This window comes from Mastigoproctus giganteus, chromosome 7, assembly GCF_048544385.1.
Source record: "Mastigoproctus giganteus isolate SK-2022 chromosome 7, ASM4854438v1, whole genome shotgun sequence".
Lineage (NCBI taxonomy): Eukaryota > Metazoa > Arthropoda > Arachnida > Uropygi > Thelyphonidae > Mastigoproctus > Mastigoproctus giganteus.
Window position 1 is genome coordinate 111427638 of NC_143581.1, and position 18649 is coordinate 111446286.

General features: G+C 39.7%; 1 protein-coding gene across 1 annotated transcript in view; it reads right to left on the bottom strand.

Annotated features, from left to right (window-relative positions):
• LOC150083148 (uncharacterized) overlaps nt 1-18649 on the bottom strand; it is a 107499-nt gene that overhangs the window by 19770 nt on the left and 69080 nt on the right. The window contains exons 3-5 of the mRNA XM_090377846.1: nt 12154-12333; nt 10157-10263; nt 2698-2969 (exon numbers count right to left, since the gene is read on the bottom strand). Of these exons, the coding sequence (XP_090233972.1) occupies nt 2698-2969; nt 10157-10263; nt 12154-12333 (559 nt within the window). The remainder of the gene's footprint in view (nt 1-2697; nt 2970-10156; nt 10264-12153; nt 12334-18649) is intronic.

An 18649-nucleotide genomic window follows, 5' to 3' on the forward strand; every position in this document is an offset into this window, starting at 1 on the left:
ATTGTTGTTTTGTATATTTATCAATGATATTGATGAAGGTATATCAAACTTAATGTCAAAGTTTGCAGATGAAACAAAGGCTGGCAGGGTTTATAATAACAGTAATGACAGTATGCTGCTGCAACAGGATCTGAAAACGTTGGATAGATGGGATGAGAAGTGGCAACTGAAGTTTAACATTGACAAATTCAGTGTACTGCATATGGGTAGCAGTAACCCCAGAGAAATGTACCAACCATGTAGTGTTACACTCAGGGTAGTGGAGAATGAAAGAGACCTGGGGAAATTATGCAGTCAGATATGAAGTTTTCTGAGCAGTGCAGACAGGCTGCCAGAGTAGGGCATGCGGTCTTGTCAATAATATACAGGAATTTTGTGTGCAGGGATAAGGAGGTGATTATATCCTTGTATAAGGCATTGGTCAGGCCACATCTTGAGTACTGCGTACAAGTCTGGAAGCCTCATTTTAAGAAGGATGTAGAGTTGCTAGAACGAGTACAGAGAAGGGCAACATGACTAGTGAAGGGAACATAGGGGTGCCTTTATGAAGAAAGGCTTAAGTTCTGCAAATTTCAGCTTCTGGGGACTAGGTACCTGCGAGGTGATCTGATTGAGGTGTATAAGGCCTTGAATGGATTGAGCAGGCTCAGTGCTGATGGGATTCTTCCTCTTGCTCAGATTAGAAACCTGATGAGGCATAAATTCAAACTGAGGAAAGACAGTTGTAGAACGGATGTGCGGAAGTTCGCCTTTAGCCAGCGGGTAGTTGATTGCTGGAACAAACTTCCATCTGTTGTTTTGGAAGTTGATAGCTTAACTAAATTAAAAGCAGAACTAGGCAAACATTTCGAATGAATGGATGGGAAGTGAAAAGGGAAGGATTTTTTTTATTGGCCCGAAGCTTGCTTTCTTGCATCATATGCCTCTACTAATGCTAACAATATTTCTTAGTTGGTATGAAAAGCCTAGTATCTTCTATGATTATTTTATTGGACGTTTCCCATTTAGAATTTGTTGTTGGTACCATAATTAATTGGTCCCAGTTTATAGAATTTAGAAGCCGTCTAAGACCATTCTAGTCTCCTTTACGAAGGCAAAAACCTTCCCTTTACCTTGGATAGTAGCTTTATCTTTAAATAAAACCCACATTAATCCGTTGTGATCACTGCACCCTGATGGTTCTTTTTTTCTGCAGATTCGTAATGCATGAAGAATCACTGTTGATAACCAGATTATAGCCCTTACAGGCGAACCCAACTAGGTGACATCCCGGACAAGTCATTCCATGGACCACCCATCTTGTCGAAGCAGGGGCCAAAGTGGTGCTTGGGAACTGGCCCTCTGAACCAAGAAGATCATCTTTGGGCTGTGGAAGTTCGATTCCACTAATCTGTAGAAGCAGCAGCATTAGTGGATGGTGCCCGCATTGAGGAGATATTGCCAAGCCTTATTTAATTTGATTATTTTTTATGTGAAAACATCTATGGCGGCAGTAGAGTAAAATCGATTGGTAACGAAATTTTCTTACGGTAACGGAAATGACGCAATTGATTGTTAACGAAATTTTTTTACAGAAATGACGTAATTTGCGTCCCTTACTATTAGGTGGCTGTTAGATTCAAATGACGTCACTTCCTAAATGGCCCTAACGATGCTAACTCGTTCACCAACGTTGATTCGGTAGAGTAAGTTCATACTAAGATATGGAAATGACGACACTTCCTAAATGACGCCGACTGAGTCACTAACGTTGATTCAGTAGAGTAAGCAGCAGGTAGTAATATTATGCAAAAAAGCGGATAGCAATATTATGCAAAAAAGCGAATAGCAATATTATGCAAAAAAGCGAATAGCAATATTATGCAAAAAAGCGAATAGTAATATTATGCAAGAATAAAATGCAGATTTTAATAAAATCTGCTTCTGAAGATTTTGATCAACATCAACCTTCTAAGTAACGTAAGTAAGTCAAACGGTTCAAAAATTTAAATAGTTTTACTCTAGTGCCACCATAGATGTTTTCACATAAAATAAAACATCTTTCTGCGTAAAGGGTACACACGCTGCTTTTTTTTTCTGTTCTAGTCCGATGTCTCAATGCGTCGAACTGAATTGACTGAAGTGCCTTTTTTTAAGAAAAAAAATAATAATATTATCGGCAGTCAGAAATAAGATTCAACAAGTACATTCGTTTAACAGTTCAAATATACTTCCATTGAAAACATCGTAAATTATAAACGAACAAACACACAGAAACGCTGCTGGTTTTGTTTTTGTTGTTGAATTTAAAGTGTATCAGCAACTCAGACCATATTTCGTTATTTGTATTATGTCTGTATAAGCGTGCGTGTTTCAGTCCTCTCTGATAGAATTGAAAATCATGTACAAAGCAAAAGTAGCGAAACTATCACGTATATCGCTACGCACAATGCTATTCCACCTGCTAAAAGCTATGCACGTACTATAAATTGTTTGTTATGTGGAGTACCTAGCTGAACTTGTTTCGCTAAGGCTTTGAAATACAAGTTATTACTTATTAGAGTTAGATCGCCCTCCTATCTAACTAAACTTATCTAAATCTAGCAAATTTATATTTTTTTCCCTACTCTTAGAATGAAAAATAAATTCTCTATAATGTTTACATAAAGTGATCGAAATTACATTTTAGGGTTGTTTACGAAAGCTAACAGTACTTACTGTAGGCATCTTTGCCCCAACCAGTAACAACGCAGTTATGTCCAGCAAATATGTCATCATGCTGAGGGAGACATACCGTATCGATATGCGGAGCGAATTCGACATCCTGATCTAACTTAAGAACAGCAATGTCGTTCCACAGGCTGCTGTTTTTATACTCATGGTGAATAATGATATTAGCAACATTGTAATCATCATGGGCTAAGAATTCTGTCATCTTTTGCGTATCCCATTCTCCTAAACGAACTTTCAAGGGCAAGTGGCTGTAAGCCCTAGAGGAAAAGAAAAACCTTAACATCTTAAAAACACACACACACACACACACACACACACGTATATACTGTGCAAATAAAAATGCAATATGTATATTTGTTTATATTATGTATTTATTATATTACAAATTGCATTATTATATATATTCCTGTTTTTTCTTTACATTTCCTATTCATGCATACTATATATATATACACTAATTATGACCACCTACCTAATACTTCGTAGGTCCTCCTTTTGCCCTCAGTACAGGCTATCCGACGTGGCATTGATTCAACAAGATATCGAAAGCGTTAGTAAGCTTTAAAATGCCACACAATCACTCTATTCGGGACAGAACTATCCAGTCTATATCAGAGCAAAGAAGTTCAACAATGAAGGATCGATTATGGCAGTACACCATAAGGTATTCCAATTCGCAGCATCTCTCAACTTCCTCCAAATAAATGCGCAACGGGCGAAAGCAGTCGCCAACCAAATCAGTCATCCCCAAAGAAGAAAATCTTGATATCCAGAAGCCATAAACCCCATTCCAAAGAGGTGCGTGAATACCCACACTTTCAATCTTATGCAGGTAGATAATAAAACCCCCTTGGGCGGAAATTGCCATTAGAAATCCAGAGCATGCAACCACGAAGATCTCAGACCTCTGCACAGCCTGGGAGGTGTGTGTTTACATAATTGGCCCACTTGGATCATTCTATGTGGTTCCCCTGTACTGCAGACCTGGCGCGGATATCCTTCCTGCAATTAATTACCTTAACACCATATCGAACCTTCTTCCTAATGAAAGGATTGTAGTTGGCGCGGATGTTAACTGTCGCTCACCTGCGCTCCCATCCCCTACTTTCGCCTGATGTATGTATTCCATTATACCTGGGGGATTCCTTCTTCTTCATCCCTCGTATTTCTACCTGTCCCCTCCCCCTTTTTCTTGACTCTAAAGCCCACCCGCTCTAATTCTCTCTCTCTCTCTTTTTTTTTACATTGGTCTCTGTCAGGAAGCTTAGGTGACCCTGCAGAGAATATTGGACAGTCTGACTACCTCCTAGTGGTTTGTGCGGGCAACATGGGATTCCACCAGAGGCCCTGCGGCCAAATGCCAGGACACCCAACAGAACCCAACACAAAACACTTTTCTGGCATTTACAGTAGTTCTGTATTTCTTCACAGTGTACAGATGGTGCAGATGTGGGAAACTACAGGCAGCGCCTTACCCTAATACTATGCACACTATATCGCTCACCTGCATGGTTCAGTCACACAACAGACGGCAGTGGCACTCGCAATGGGCAGAAGCTGATAGATTACATCACTAACTCGCACTGCTCCATACTAAATTGTCCTAACAATCTTCCCACTTTTTGTAACTCAACGTGGGAAGCTAATATTGATACAAATCTATTAATGACCAGCTGGGCAATCCAAAAAGACCTTAACTCAAAGAAACACTTTGAAATCTTATTCCTAGACATAAAAGCAGCTTTCGACATAGTCAGCACAACAGAGCTAGTTAAAATTCTAAAGCATTATTTCAGAATTGAAGGTAATCTTCTTGCTGCCCTCCATCAACAGGCAAATATTTATCAAATATGATCACAGATTGGAGATGACCACCACGACCTCTGTCGGCATCCCTGAAGGGGGAGTTCTCTCATCATGGTTTTTTTGCGCAGCACTAGAGTCCTTCCTTGCGAAACACCCAAACTTCATTTCATACGCTGATGATCTTAAGATGATGTCACATCCGATGATCCAGCAAAAGCTGAGGCAGTCGCCTATGAAAATCAGATAGTACTGTTCGAGCTCCAGGATTATCTAGGACGTCTGGAACTTAAACTGAATCTTCAAAAAGCAGCTCAGATGACTTTCACAAAAAGGAGGACTATTAATGAAATTACTCACAATAAATGGGACCGCCATTAAAAAGGTTCACTCTCACACGGACTTGAAGCGGGATGATGGGTTTACTTTCAAAGAACACCTCAAGATGGCCAGGATAAAAACGCTTGCCGATTACTGGGCAATCCGGCAGGAGTTGGTCGGTCTTAGGCCTCGGGAGTCCCTCTTGGAATACGTCCGAAGAAATTTAACACCCGTACCGCTTTCCGCTTCGGTACTCTGGTCAGGAGCTTCCTCTACTCAACTGAAAAGATTCCTGGGGGTTGAATATTGGCTCCTGAGATGGCTAAACAGGAAGATGGGCTACCCTTTCACCATCTCTAGGAGTGTGCTCTAAACAAACCTGGGCATGAAATCCTGGGAACCCATAGTCAAAGAGAGGAATCTACACACCTTGGCACAACTTCTATGCGGCCAAATGGATTCGCCTGATATCTGGGATGTTTCTGCAAACCCTCGAACCTCACAAAGAACCCGGTGCAGTTGAACACTTTGTCTACAATATTGTCTGCAAAATGTGCAATACCTTAGATCAGTGTTCCCGGCAAATACGTTTGGAATGTATAACTCCCTGGGAATTGATGCCTCATCTTTCTGCAGCTCGAAGCGCTATAGACAGGACATAATGAAAGAACTCTATAAACATGAACAAATAAACATTATGTGAAAAGAATTCCCTGCAAAGGCTTTCCTGGATTTACCGTTGTGTTTTTTTTTTTTTTTTTTGTTTGTTATTTATTTATTTTATTGTTTATTATTTTATGTATTGATTTTTACCTTGTTATGTATTTGCAATCTGTTTTGATCTCTTGCAATTCCAATGAATGCATTCAACTGGAATTTGCGTAATGTACACCCTCTAGCGAGGAACCAGGCTGTTCCAGGGGTGCCCACTGATGTGGAAATAAAATTATATTAATAATAATAATATCTCCCAAGCCACTGGGCGCATCACTGACTGGTGCATTCAGGATTGTTGGACCACCTCTCATCACCGAGCCATCACCTTCAGAATGACTCGCACACATCAATATTGATGCTTTGACAGTTGGACAGACAATTTGAGTAGTCTAGATCCGCTAATTTTCGTAAAATCGGACAAATGCAAATAATTTATTGTAATTTATTATAAATTTAAAACAAACTTTGTGGATTTTTTTTTAAAGGGGTAGTGTAGGCTATTTTTGGAATATTTAAAGGAATATTAAATTTTAGGAATATTATATATTTTATTTTAAGGCAGAAGAATACTCTTACCTGGGGTTTTCTTCAGGAACGGCTGCATCCGGGTAAGGTGTAATTCGGGAGGTGTTGAAATTGCAATTGTATGGAAGGGATGAAGAAAAAAGCAAGCTTTTGTCCTAATTCCTTGCATGGGAAGTAATTGTAGGCATAAAGGGAGATGATGTCCTGAAACCTGATGGGGGCTTTTCGTTAATACCGTCTTCAAAGGAGGGTGAATACGTGTCGAGGCCGTGTTTTATAGTCCGGGCACGTTTCATTGCCGTATTTCAAAAGCGTAGTGAGGGGAGGGATGTTGAGTAGTCGAAAGGAGGTGAAGTAGGGTAGAGGGAAAATTTTCCCGCCTCACCGTCTTACACTTATAGTTTGGAAATTGTAGATTTTTCTTTTGGAAAAAAAAGGGGAGTCAGGAAAGAGAAAGAAAGGGTTTCACTCGGAAATCCGGGTGCGTAACTAGCCGTCCACGTTAGTAGAGGTCCTGGTTCCCTCTACCCTACTTCACTCCTTTCGACTACTCAACTCCTCCCCCCCCCCCACACCACGCTTTTGAAATACAGCAATGGAACGTGCCCGGGCTATAAAAGACGGATTCGACATGTATTCACCCTCCTTTGAAAATGGTGTTAACGAAAAGCCCCCGTCAGTCTTCAGGACATCATCTCCCTTTATGCCTACAATTACTCCCCCTGCAAGGATTTAGGACATGCTTTATTCTTCATCCCATTCCATATAATTGCAATTTCAACACCTTCCGAATTACACCTCACCCGGATACAGCCGTTCCTGAAGAAAACCCCAGGTAAGAGCATTCTTCTGCCTTAAAAAATATATAATATTCCTTTAAATATTCCAAAAATATCCTACACTATCCTTTAAAAAAAAAAAAAATCCACAAAGCGTATCTCGACTACTCAAGTTGTCTGTCCAACTGTCTAATAAAGTTTCGAGACTTTAGGACCTTCACATATTTTTTTACTGACGCTTTGAATGCCACCACCCGTCGCCTGCAGGAAAATGGTCCTCATATGCCTGACCCAGATGTCCACCAAAGAGCAGTCAACACAGCTATAACAAATGCGTGCAATGCAAAGACTCCGTCCCCCAATGCCATGTTGTGCCGTGGAGGTGCCCAGAATTGCAGCGCCTCCGAAAGGAAGTAAACCTCAAGAGGAAGACCTTCCAAAGGGCTAGAAGATCCTCGCCAGCACCAGAAGTAGAAGTACTGAAACAACAGTATAGAGTAGTCAGAAATTCCTATACAACTCATATCCGACAGAGGAAAAGTGTTTCCTGGGAGCATCTGATGACCACTACTGCAAACATTGATCTCTGGGGGAGTGGTGTATAAAGTCACCACTCACAAACTCCCCAAGGGAGAGGTGCTTAAATCTACTATCACCCCGCAAGGAAATATCACCATCAACAGGCATCAATCAGTAAATAATATTTTGGATATCATATTCATACAACCAGCATCAGCTCTGATCCAAGCTTGGGCGTGGATCAGAGTTGGGCCTGTGACCAAATCATCTCCTACAATACCGAAACCAGAGAAGGTCCCTTCTCACTTGAGGAACTACAACTTGCCGTTGCCAAACTTCAAAACAGGAAATGTCCAGGCGTCAACCTCCTTGAAACCCGAGATTGTCAGGAAGGTGGGGGAAATATCACCTCATATCCTCCTATAACTCTTCAATCACTGTTTCTCTGGAGGAGCTTTTCCCAAAGATTGGAAATTAGCAAATATCCGTCTAATACTTAAAAAGCCTACCAAGCAGCCAGAAAAACCAAGCTCTTACAGACCTATAAGCCCTCCTGTCCGTCCTTAGCACACTTCTGAAAAGCCACACTTGTTCTGTCAAAACAACTTTTTCAACTGGATAGTTACCTACATGAGGAAGTAATCGCATAATTTGTATTTTCTTATTTATTTATTTATTATTACTTTTTTTTGCCGTTACAGTAAAAGCTTGTGACTTTCTTGCACTATATGGCTAATACTAATACTGAACTTAGTCATATTGTGTTTATCTTATGAACTCCTCCGATCTTCTGGGACTATATGGAGTGTAAACAGAAAATTTATTAATATATTCATTGGCTATATCAAGCATGAAATACGCCGAAAGAATAATTTGATTATTCTACAAAATACATACACTGAGTGGCCTCTTTATTAGGTGACCTTACTGGTTCAATAATGATCCGTGATGGCTCAACTACTTCCCTCAGTTGTATCAAATTGGATAGTTGTGGATTTCTGCTGTGATTAATTTGTTTCACCTCATTCCGATGGTGCTCAATTGGATCCTGTTGAATAAACCTCAGATGGATACACTGTGGCCATGAAAGGATATGCCTGCTTGGGAACAATTTCCAGATAACCTGCGTCATTGAAATGTTTCTCTACAGGTATTAAAGAAACCCGTGATCATTCACCACACCATTACGCTGCCACTACCAGACTGCACTATAGTGTTCATAGTATTCGGGTCAGGAGCTACCATTGGTTTCCCATATCTGCGTCATAAGTACTCTTTTGAAGTAATACAGTGCCACTGTAAAAGCCAGAAAAGTGCGTTTTGTTGTGTTGTAGTATTGTGTTAGGTTTTTTTGTGTTGTAGTATTGTGTTAGGTTTTGTTGTGTTGTAGTATTGTGTTAGGTTTTGTTGTGTTGTAGTATTGTGTTAGGTTTTGTTGTGTTGTAGTATTGTGTTAGGTTCTGTTGTATGTTATGGCTTTTAGCTGCAGAGTCCCTGGTGGGATCCCACGATTCCCGCACACGCCGCTAGGAAGTAGCCAGGTTTTTCATTATTATCTGGCTGGTGTCTGCCAGGGTATCCTGAGCTTCCTGGACGAAGACAAAAAAAAAAAAAAAAAAGGTGTGAGAGTGTTTGATAGAGCAATGGTGGGAGTTAAATTTGGGACGCAACTAGGACTTGGAAGAAAGGCGTCCTTCAGAAGAAAAAGGCGGGTGGGAGAGAGCTGGAAACCCCTAGCCCTAGGAGACCACCCATAACCGGGGGGGGAGAGAAAGGATGAAAGTACGTGTTGCTGAGTTAGAGTGCCAGCAAAATAGGGTCGCCATTTGGCACGTGCCAACACAATGTTATTTGAGGTTCAGTTGGTAATTTCACCCATTGAGCTATTTATGGCGGGTGAAGCTGTTGTTGGTAGCCCTTTCTGATGTTAAATGCAGCCAGGGCAAATACACTCAGTTGCATGTAGTGTTCCTCGTCAGTGAAAAGAGGAATTCTTCACCGCGTAGGAGGAACAGTAGTTGTGTGAATATGCGGCTTCTTGGTGGATGATAGAGGTGACAGTCGTAGATAAAATGTTCCCAATTTTCTTCGATTCCACAGTGGCGAATTAGGTTATCAGATAAACCTAGTTTGGTATCGGCAGCAGGCAGAATGGGGTATATAGACTCATGCTGCATTCACCACGTTCTGGCCTTTCTGTTAACATGAAAAAGCAGGAAAGCCAGGAATCATCAGACCAGCCACGTTTTTTTTTTTTTTTTTTTTTTTTTTTCCTTTCAATTCTCCACTGTCCAGTGTTCTTGAGAGCACTGTAATTGTAACTTCTTGAGTTTTGCTGGAACCCGGTGTGGTTGCCGGCTGCGATATCCCGTGACAAGGTATGATGTTCTACAGTCTGAAATGATTCTTGGTTGTCATTTGTCTGATTGTAATCATTCTATTTCCTTGCAGTCCCAAGCCTTGTCGATCTCTGTTGGCTACTCTCATCAACCAGCTACAAGCTACAGTTTCCGACTACAGGATCACTCCAAATAACATCCAGTAAGGATGTTATTTGGCTATTGAACCAAAGACGCAGTCCAATGTGAAAATTCAAATACTCATACTTTAGTGTATGGTATTCCATGTCATGATTAAAAATCACTTGAACCTTTCGTCTTGTACGTTCTAGCACTGAATGCTGTTACTGAGGGAGTGCTCCATTTTATAAAAAGGAAATGGTGTGTCTAATAGAGTGACCACTCAGTGTAAGTAAACGAAAGAGAAAAAACTGTACTTACTGGAAAGGAAAAACACAGTGAGCTACGGTAAGTACATGTCGTTTATCGATCAGAACACCGCCACACTGGAATATATTCACTTTGCCCTCCATCTTCAAGACAGCAGCCTATTTTGGGGAAGGGGGAAGAGGGAGAGAGAAGATAAAAGGTAAAGCTTACGTAATATAATTTTATAGTACAACAAGCGTTTCAATAACATAACTTTTACAACGTTGAATCCCAACGTTGAAACGTTTAATAACGTTTTACAACGTTGTTATTAACAGTTCATAAGTTTTACAATCAAAAGTAGTGTTAACCACCTGACATTCTTCACTATTTTGTAAAAAATGTCGTTTTTGACTGACCATTCTCTGACAATCACTATAGGTCACTGAAAAAATAATTTTTCCAAGTGAGCAACTGTAAACTGTACCAGTATGCATTGCATTTCAACATATATTTCATTGATAATGCTTCCTAATTTTTAGCGCCCTCGTGGGCAGCATCGTTGGTAGGATCGACATCCTCCTCACACCGGGTGAAAAAAGACCGAGTTCGAGTCTCATCGATGACGGGAGGAATTTATACGAGCCTTCTCACAACGTGGCTTAGTTAGTCGGTCTCAAGCGAGTGTAGCACAGTTTTTTTCTCTCCCGGAAACTCAGGTTTTTCGTCCAGTAAACAGAAAATCGACTATAGAACACACGCAATTTACAGACAACAATACAATATACACGGAGCAATGTAGACTTAATCGCAGATGCTCCAAAAAACCTAATTTTTAGCATTCTCAAAGAAATATGGCTTATATATTCTTGAGGCTGAACCAAACCAGATTGTGATCTTCGGGAAGTGCAACCAACAGAATTTGTACAAAAATAACAGTTCAGAATGAATGTTTGCTTGTTCATTATTGATGATTACGACATTCACTCTAAATTATGTCATTCATCTTTATTTCATTACTGGAATCAAGGAAACATTCGGTGTTACGCCCTCAAATCTCACTTTGAGGTAGCCCAGTTTCACCTGAAACATGGTATGTTAACTTCGGTGGCCCGAAAGTTCTGATTCACTAATGAAGTGACTGATTCACTAATGAAGCTGATGTTCGAGAATCCCTTGACTTGTTTGGGCGTTTTGGTTGTGGTTCAGAATTCACGCTTTTTCTTTCCATTTGATTAAAATTCGTCGTACTGTCTCAATTTTTGGTATCTGATACTCTGGATATTTCTTTTTGAAACATTTTGACTTTTGATACATTGCTCAACAACAAAATTCGAATCCCGTCGATGAAGTGAGGAATTTTTATGGGCCTTTTCCACGTCGTGGAAAAGGCCCATACAAATACTGAGCAATATGGCCTAAGTCACTAATGCGCCTTTAAATAATAAACAAAACTTCTCAACGACAAAGAGTCTTCGCTGTTGTAATTTTAACTGAGGGACTCTGAACTAGCAAAAAATGACACTTAAGTTAAAGAAATTGAGTTCTGTTTGCTTAATGTTTTATTACTCAAACTTATCATATATGGCTATCCCGTAATTTAATTTTGAAATCGCTTACATTTTTTGCTGCATAACGCACTGAATTGTACGAAAGGAAGAAGTTTCTTTTTTTATGGTACAAAATGATTGCAGTTTCTTCATAAAAATAACCATGACATTTGTTAGAATGTTATGCTGGTTTAAAGTGTACGAAAATCTGATCATATTTACTCTCATGACTAAATTACCAAACACCATATTGTGATAAAAATGCTGATACTCAGGGCCAATTCTAAAGCTTCTGGGGATCCCGGATGGAGCGATTATGTTTAGGGAAACGATAGCAAGCAGGACTTTTCCTTGCCGTGATCGAAGTCATCCCCTTTGTTGAATTTGTGGTTCTTCCCTATTTGATAAATCAGGGAGCCGTGTGCGTTGCACCCTCCTAAGGATCGACCCTAATTATATTGATTCATGGCAATCCTTAATATTTTTCAAGGTAATTTTAATTAAGAAATGTGTAATTACCTGCCAGGGCCACTCTCCGAAATCTGCTTCGCCTTTGTCACTGGGAGATAAAATTCGACTGTTGATGCCACTCGGATTTCGAACTCCACAGCGATGTTCATAGGGTTTTACAGTAGATGTTTCTGGAGCTTCACAGCATACGTGGAAAGTCCCACAAGATGGGGGTTTGAAGCCGCCATCCTGCAAAAAAAAAAAAATAATAATAATAAAATAAACCGTTTATATTCTTTTTAAATAGGCTATGTTATGCATTATCGAAGCCGTTCTTGAACCCAGCAAAACCTATTAAATTCACCATCTGCATACACTTACCATAGTATAAAGTGACTTTGATGAATACACTGGGGTCCCTGTATATGGGAAACATGATAACCATCTATCTATTTTGTAAAGCGACCACTTTTACTTTAACGACTTAGCAATCTGATAGAGAATTTAAAATATGCAGTATTGCTGATATATTAACTCTCTATACATTAAAAAATTGTCCTCCTAGTGATATTTATTCGAGTCAATGGGAGAAGAGGGCGGGGTAATTACGTCACTACAAATGCGCAGGTAAATAATTACATTGTTGTCGTCCGTTGAAAGACAACTGCCTCAATAACGTTCACCAACCTCGTGCATGTGCTTAACTCTGTAATACATGATCACGCACGGCATCATTTGATGTTCCATTGTAACGTAAGCTGATGAACGAACGATATAGTTTGTATATTTGTAAATAGTTTAGTATTTTGTAAATATTTTAAATATTTGTATAGTTTGTAAATACTTTAGTTAAATATTTGTATAGTTTGTAAATATTTTAGTTAAATACTGTATTTGTATAATTTGTAAATATGTTAGTTAAATATATTACTCCTACTCTTTCGGATGCAACAGTATTCCTCATGCATTATGGAACCCGAAGCAAAAGGCGTGATCTATGTAAACGCAGGTTAATAATTACATTGTGATTTGTATCCCACCTTGAGAATGCCGTATAGTGGGGAGGGACAGCCAATGGGAGGAGATAAAGGATGTGTGTCATGTGGTACAAGTGGGCGGGGCAATTGCATCACTATAAATGCACAGGTAAATAATTACATAGGCCATTTCCTGATTAGATATCGATCATAGTGGCATAGTGTTTAGGTAGAGCGCCACCTGTGTTTCCCACATCTGCGCCACCTGTGTTTCCCACATCTGCGCCATCAGTACTCGTGATGAATACAGAACCTCTGTAAAAGCCAGAAAAGTGTTGTCTGTTTCATATGTAGTTTAGTGTTGGGTTTTGTTGTTTGCTCAGGCTTCTTGGCCGCAGGGTCCCTAGTGGGACTCCAAGTTGCCTGTCGCCACTACTGTGAGCCAGATTGTCCACAGTACTCTGGCTGCTCTACATCAGGGGTCGCCTGAGCTTCCTGACGGGAACAAAAGGAAAAGTTAACATTATTATTTTTAATATTTTCGATACCTGTGACCATCTTTGAGATAATCTTGGAGGAAATGAACAAGCAGCGTGATTATTTTATTTCAATAATAAAAAAAAAAAAAAAAAAAAAAATATATATATATATATATAACAGCGTTAAAATATGCTTTACATAAACTTATATACAAGAATGAATAAAGTCATACTCGTACAATACAAAAAAATAATAACAATTACTGTATATTCTTATGCCCATAAAATATGGACATAAGTTAATCTACAGTTAATAATAAAATAATTAACTGGAGATTAAAATGCAGGATATATATAGTGTTAAATAAGTAGCTAGTAGATTGAACTGCAGATGTACAATATATCGAACATGTCCACCGAGTCCGCACAGGCCCTCTACGTCATTAAAGGCATAACTGTAGTCGTGGCCATTAGAGATCTATACGAGCCAAACTTTTGGCATTTTATCGTTTCTGGTTCGCCTACTCTTCGGCCCGATCCGACGCGACCCAAATCAGAAGATAATTCGCACCTGACGAGAACCAGACCTTTGTTTTTCCTACTAACCCTTTTCAGACCTCAGTTGTCTTTTTAGGTTATTTATATTTATGTTGAGGCAACATATCATCATCAACATACGGATCAACCCTAAACAAAGGAAAAAGCTATATCTGAACTTCAATGATAATTTTTCCGCAAGCATAGTTATTGAAGAGTGGATGTATTTCATAGCTAGATTCTCTGGAGAGTCCGATGAAACAACTAGATTTTCTTTATCACAGAACTAAAACAACTTCCCTAAACTTTACATAGTCCTACTCAGTGGCAGATGCAGAAAAAAATGACAGTGGGGGCACCATTTGTGAGGGGGAGACACCCTTTTCTGCACTAGAATAGCGATCACATCAGCATCACTGTTGCAAACTGTAGTCAGTTGAAAATAGCTGAGCTACAATGCAAAAATGGATAAAATCCTATGTTAATAATGAAAAAAAAATTTTTTTCTTTGTATCTAAAGGGAATTTAAACGATTGGTGTATATTCTACGAAAAACAACAGCGGGGCACGTGCCCTGGTGCCACTACCCTGAATCCGCCATTGGTCCTACTTAACAGACAACAGATAATCTTTGCCATAAATTTTATTCCCACAACGGCAACCGCAGGGATCGATGTAATACCACATTTCATCGTGAAATGTCTGGGTTCACATATTTTGATCCACTGATAAGCGTATTCATTGCAAGTCTCTCAAAGCAGGTACTGTATTTTCTCGCATATGGAACAGGTACACCATCAGACCATTACAGAAGACGTCAGTGCCCACAGCACTCAAGCACTTCAGGCCTATGTCATCAGCTTCGACCCTTATCAAAGTACTGGAAAACTTTACCTGTTTTAAGCAAAGCATTTACTTCCACTGCGGCTTCCTCAATATCACTATGCATTAGCTAACCGATATACTGTTAAAAACCTCCTAGCGATGTCTAACCTCACATTCAAAGCCTTCGAAGACAAAGCAGAATTAACCGTTTTATACGTTGACCTGGAGGCCTTCCTTGATAGCATCGACGTTAAAACTCTTCTGCGCGGCTAGAATTGTTTTTCCGCATTCAGTGACATATCAGGGAATATAAAACTTACCTGGCTAAAATTACCTATGCTATAAATAGCAGGATCGCTGAGTTAGTTTTCTACATTGAAACGTTTGGGCTGCGCCTAAACCTCAGCAAATTTGAGATGATGCTATTCTCTCTAAAGCCGTCACTGGCCAAAATCCTTCTCCCCCTCCCTTCCTCGTGGCTGTTTACTATAAGGATTTGGGTTCCATGGAGCTCGAATCCCCATAGTGAACAACCACAAAGACCTTGGGGAATAATTATGACACAAAACTTAAATTCCGTCAACATATTCCAAACAAAACCTCTTGTATATTGATTTAAGAACAACAAATAAATATATCCAGACTGTAATTTACCCTATAGTGCTCTATGCAACAGATGTTTAGGCGTCAGCAGCCAAAACAATGAATTAAAAAAGCTTTTCCGAAGAGTACTAGCTACTTAAGTAAGCCCTTCGTTAACATCACATTCCTCCACAGGTAAGGAGGATCCAAATGGCGAGACAGATAGATCTATCACGGCTGCCAACTACAATAAACAACAGAAGGTTCACAACTTCTTCTAAACAGCTAAATGATTTCATTTCATCCCCAAATTTCTAGGAGATCCTACCCCATGTACTCCTGCACAAACTTTAAGGTCAACTCCAATGCTGCTGCTAAAGTTACGTAAACTCAAATTGAGTGACAGATTCACACCTGCGCAGTCACTATTGGATTATTAGAATCAGGCGGAGTAAATATAGATAAGTTTGTTATCCATTCCGCATAAAGACACCGAATCGCAGAGCAAAGTCTCCGCTTTACTCAGTATATAAACGGCTCGGTGAATTTGATGACACACCTCTGTGTGTGTGCGCGCGCGCGTGGCCTTCAGATCCTAGTAATGACCCAGCCTTCGGATCCAATTCATCGAACTGGGGTCTCTACTGCCTATGAGCTCCTGCCTGGTTATGCAGAGCGTTTCATACGTTTTCTTACAAATGTATGCGAAGTGCGGAAGGAAGTTCAGTCCTTCGTCCCATTTGAGTCCGAGATCAAGATGTGACTGAACCTTTTGGACAAGGATGTTGTTCACGTATATTTCTATTTTGTTTGGATATATTTTATTTGTGGTCATTTGGGCAGTCTAGATACTTTTCGGAATTCTTTTATTTTGGTGTTAGCCACTTGCAATAGTCAGCTGATTTCTGATCTTCTGGGTAATAAAAAACTCTGTCATCTGCATATGTGAAGAATTGTTTCTTGTTTAGAGGTAGGAAGCGCTCTAAAGCTATGGCAAAAAATGTGGCTGACAAGACGCCACCTTGTGGGAATCCTTTATCAACCTCATACGTATCGGTCATGTTTCCGTTTGTTACTGTAATTTGTCTGTGCCAAAGAGCGTTCTTTAAGAAAAATGGAGAACATTTCCCTTAATGAGCAAGTAGTCCCGCAGAATAACTGTGAAAGCAGGGATAGATAAATTGTTATATATGTGGCTGCCACTGCTATAAATTTTGTCTCTAAAACAGTGGTTTTCCGGAACCTGACAAACTGTCAATATAGTTCAGCAGTATTCCAGAGTCCGGAGAAGCTAATAAGATTATTTTTGCTTACAAGACTCCAGAGATAACTATTTTTAATTTAACATTTTGTTTTAACTTCTGAATGCATAATGCCCATTGTGACACTTCGATTACTCCCGCCGTCGAAACCCAAGGAAAAATAAGGTGATCACTAGCCATTAGTTTATTTTAATACCTAAAGCAGCGATTTTCAACCGGTGTGCCGCGGCATACTGGTGTGCTGCGAAGGGTTCGTAGAGTGCCGCCGGAGTTTGGGGAGAAGGTCGAAAAGAAGTGAGAAAAAAATTGAGTTTTGTTATTTCTGAATTTAGCTGAGTTTTATTTTTATTTTTTTTTGGGGGGGGCTGTTTAGACTTGAACATATTTCGAATTAAAAAACGTAAGTTAGATGATGACAATGAATCAAGTGTAGCTGGCACTAGTTCTGGTAGAATAACACATAGCACAATTAGTGTTAATTCTAAATCCGTTGTGCGCCAGTATAATGAAGACTATTTGTCCTTCGGTTTCTTTTCATCTGGAGATGAGCAGCCACGTCCTAAGTATGTTGTTTGTGGTGAGAAACTGGCAAACCAAGTTACGTTTCGAAGTAAGCTGAAAAGACACCATCACACAAAGCACTCACATTTATGCGAGAAACCAATTGAAATTGAATATTTTAAAAGGCATATAGCTGATCAAACACACTAGGCTAAACAAAGGACCAAAATCACAACCATTTCTCATAAAAGCTCAAGAAGCAAGCTATGCCGTTGCCGAAATCGTGGAAAAAAAGATGAAATCACATACAATTGCGGAGTCAGTAATTTTACCAGCGTGCTGTAAAATTGTAAATACTGTATTATGTTTGGCGAGGAATATGAAAAAAGTTTTGAAAATCCCTATGCTTGATAACACTATTAGTCGGCGTATACAAAACATGTGCCGACCGGGCTAGCCAGGTGGGTAAAGTACCTGCCTGGTAACCCAAAGTTCGCGGGTTCGAATCCCGCCTCGGGCTTGGATCAAAGTACTACAAAAACCGTGGGAGGTGCACTATGGCCACAGAAACCGATGCGCCAACAACTACCAAAAAAAAAAAAAAAAACAAGACATGTCTGAAGATCTTGAGTCACAAGTGATAGCTAACATTAAAAAAGCCCATTTTTCTTTTGCCTTCCACTGGAAAAACTCAACTCCTAGCATTAAGCGGTTTTGTTTGTAATGGAAATATTATTCAACAATTTTTATTTTGCAAACCACTTCCAGAACAACAAAAGGCTAAGGTATTATTGATGTTGTCGACAGTTATTTCAGTTCTCACGATTTGTCATGGAAATCGTACATCGGCATCTGAACGGACAGTGCTCCCTCTATGTCGTGAAGCCTGAAAGGATTCGTCGCATGGCCAAGCAAAAGAATCATGGCTGATCCCTGCACAGAGAAGCCCTCATTTTAAAATCAGTAGTACCTGAACTCCAAAAAGTACTGAATGAGACGATCAGAATGGTTAACTACGACAAGGGTAGGCCATTAAAATCGAGGTTGTTTTCAGCACTGTGTTCTGCCATGGAAGCTACTCACGCACAACTTATACCGCACACGGAAGTGAAGTGGCTATCTTGAGGGCCGGTGCTTTTAAGGTTCTATGAACTGAGGGAAGAGCTTATAATTTTTTTAACGTCTGAAGAATCTGAGTTGACTGACCTGCTTAGTGATGAGACCTGATGCAATAAAGCTGCTTTTTGAGTTGACATCTCCAAAGCTTCGAACACTCTTAACAAGAGTATGCAGGTAAAGAATGAAAATATTCTTACTTGTGTCAAAATTAACTCTTTTGAGGAAAAATTAACGTTCTGAGGACCTAGAATCAAAAAAAGAGAACAAAGTTTAAATGTTTGAG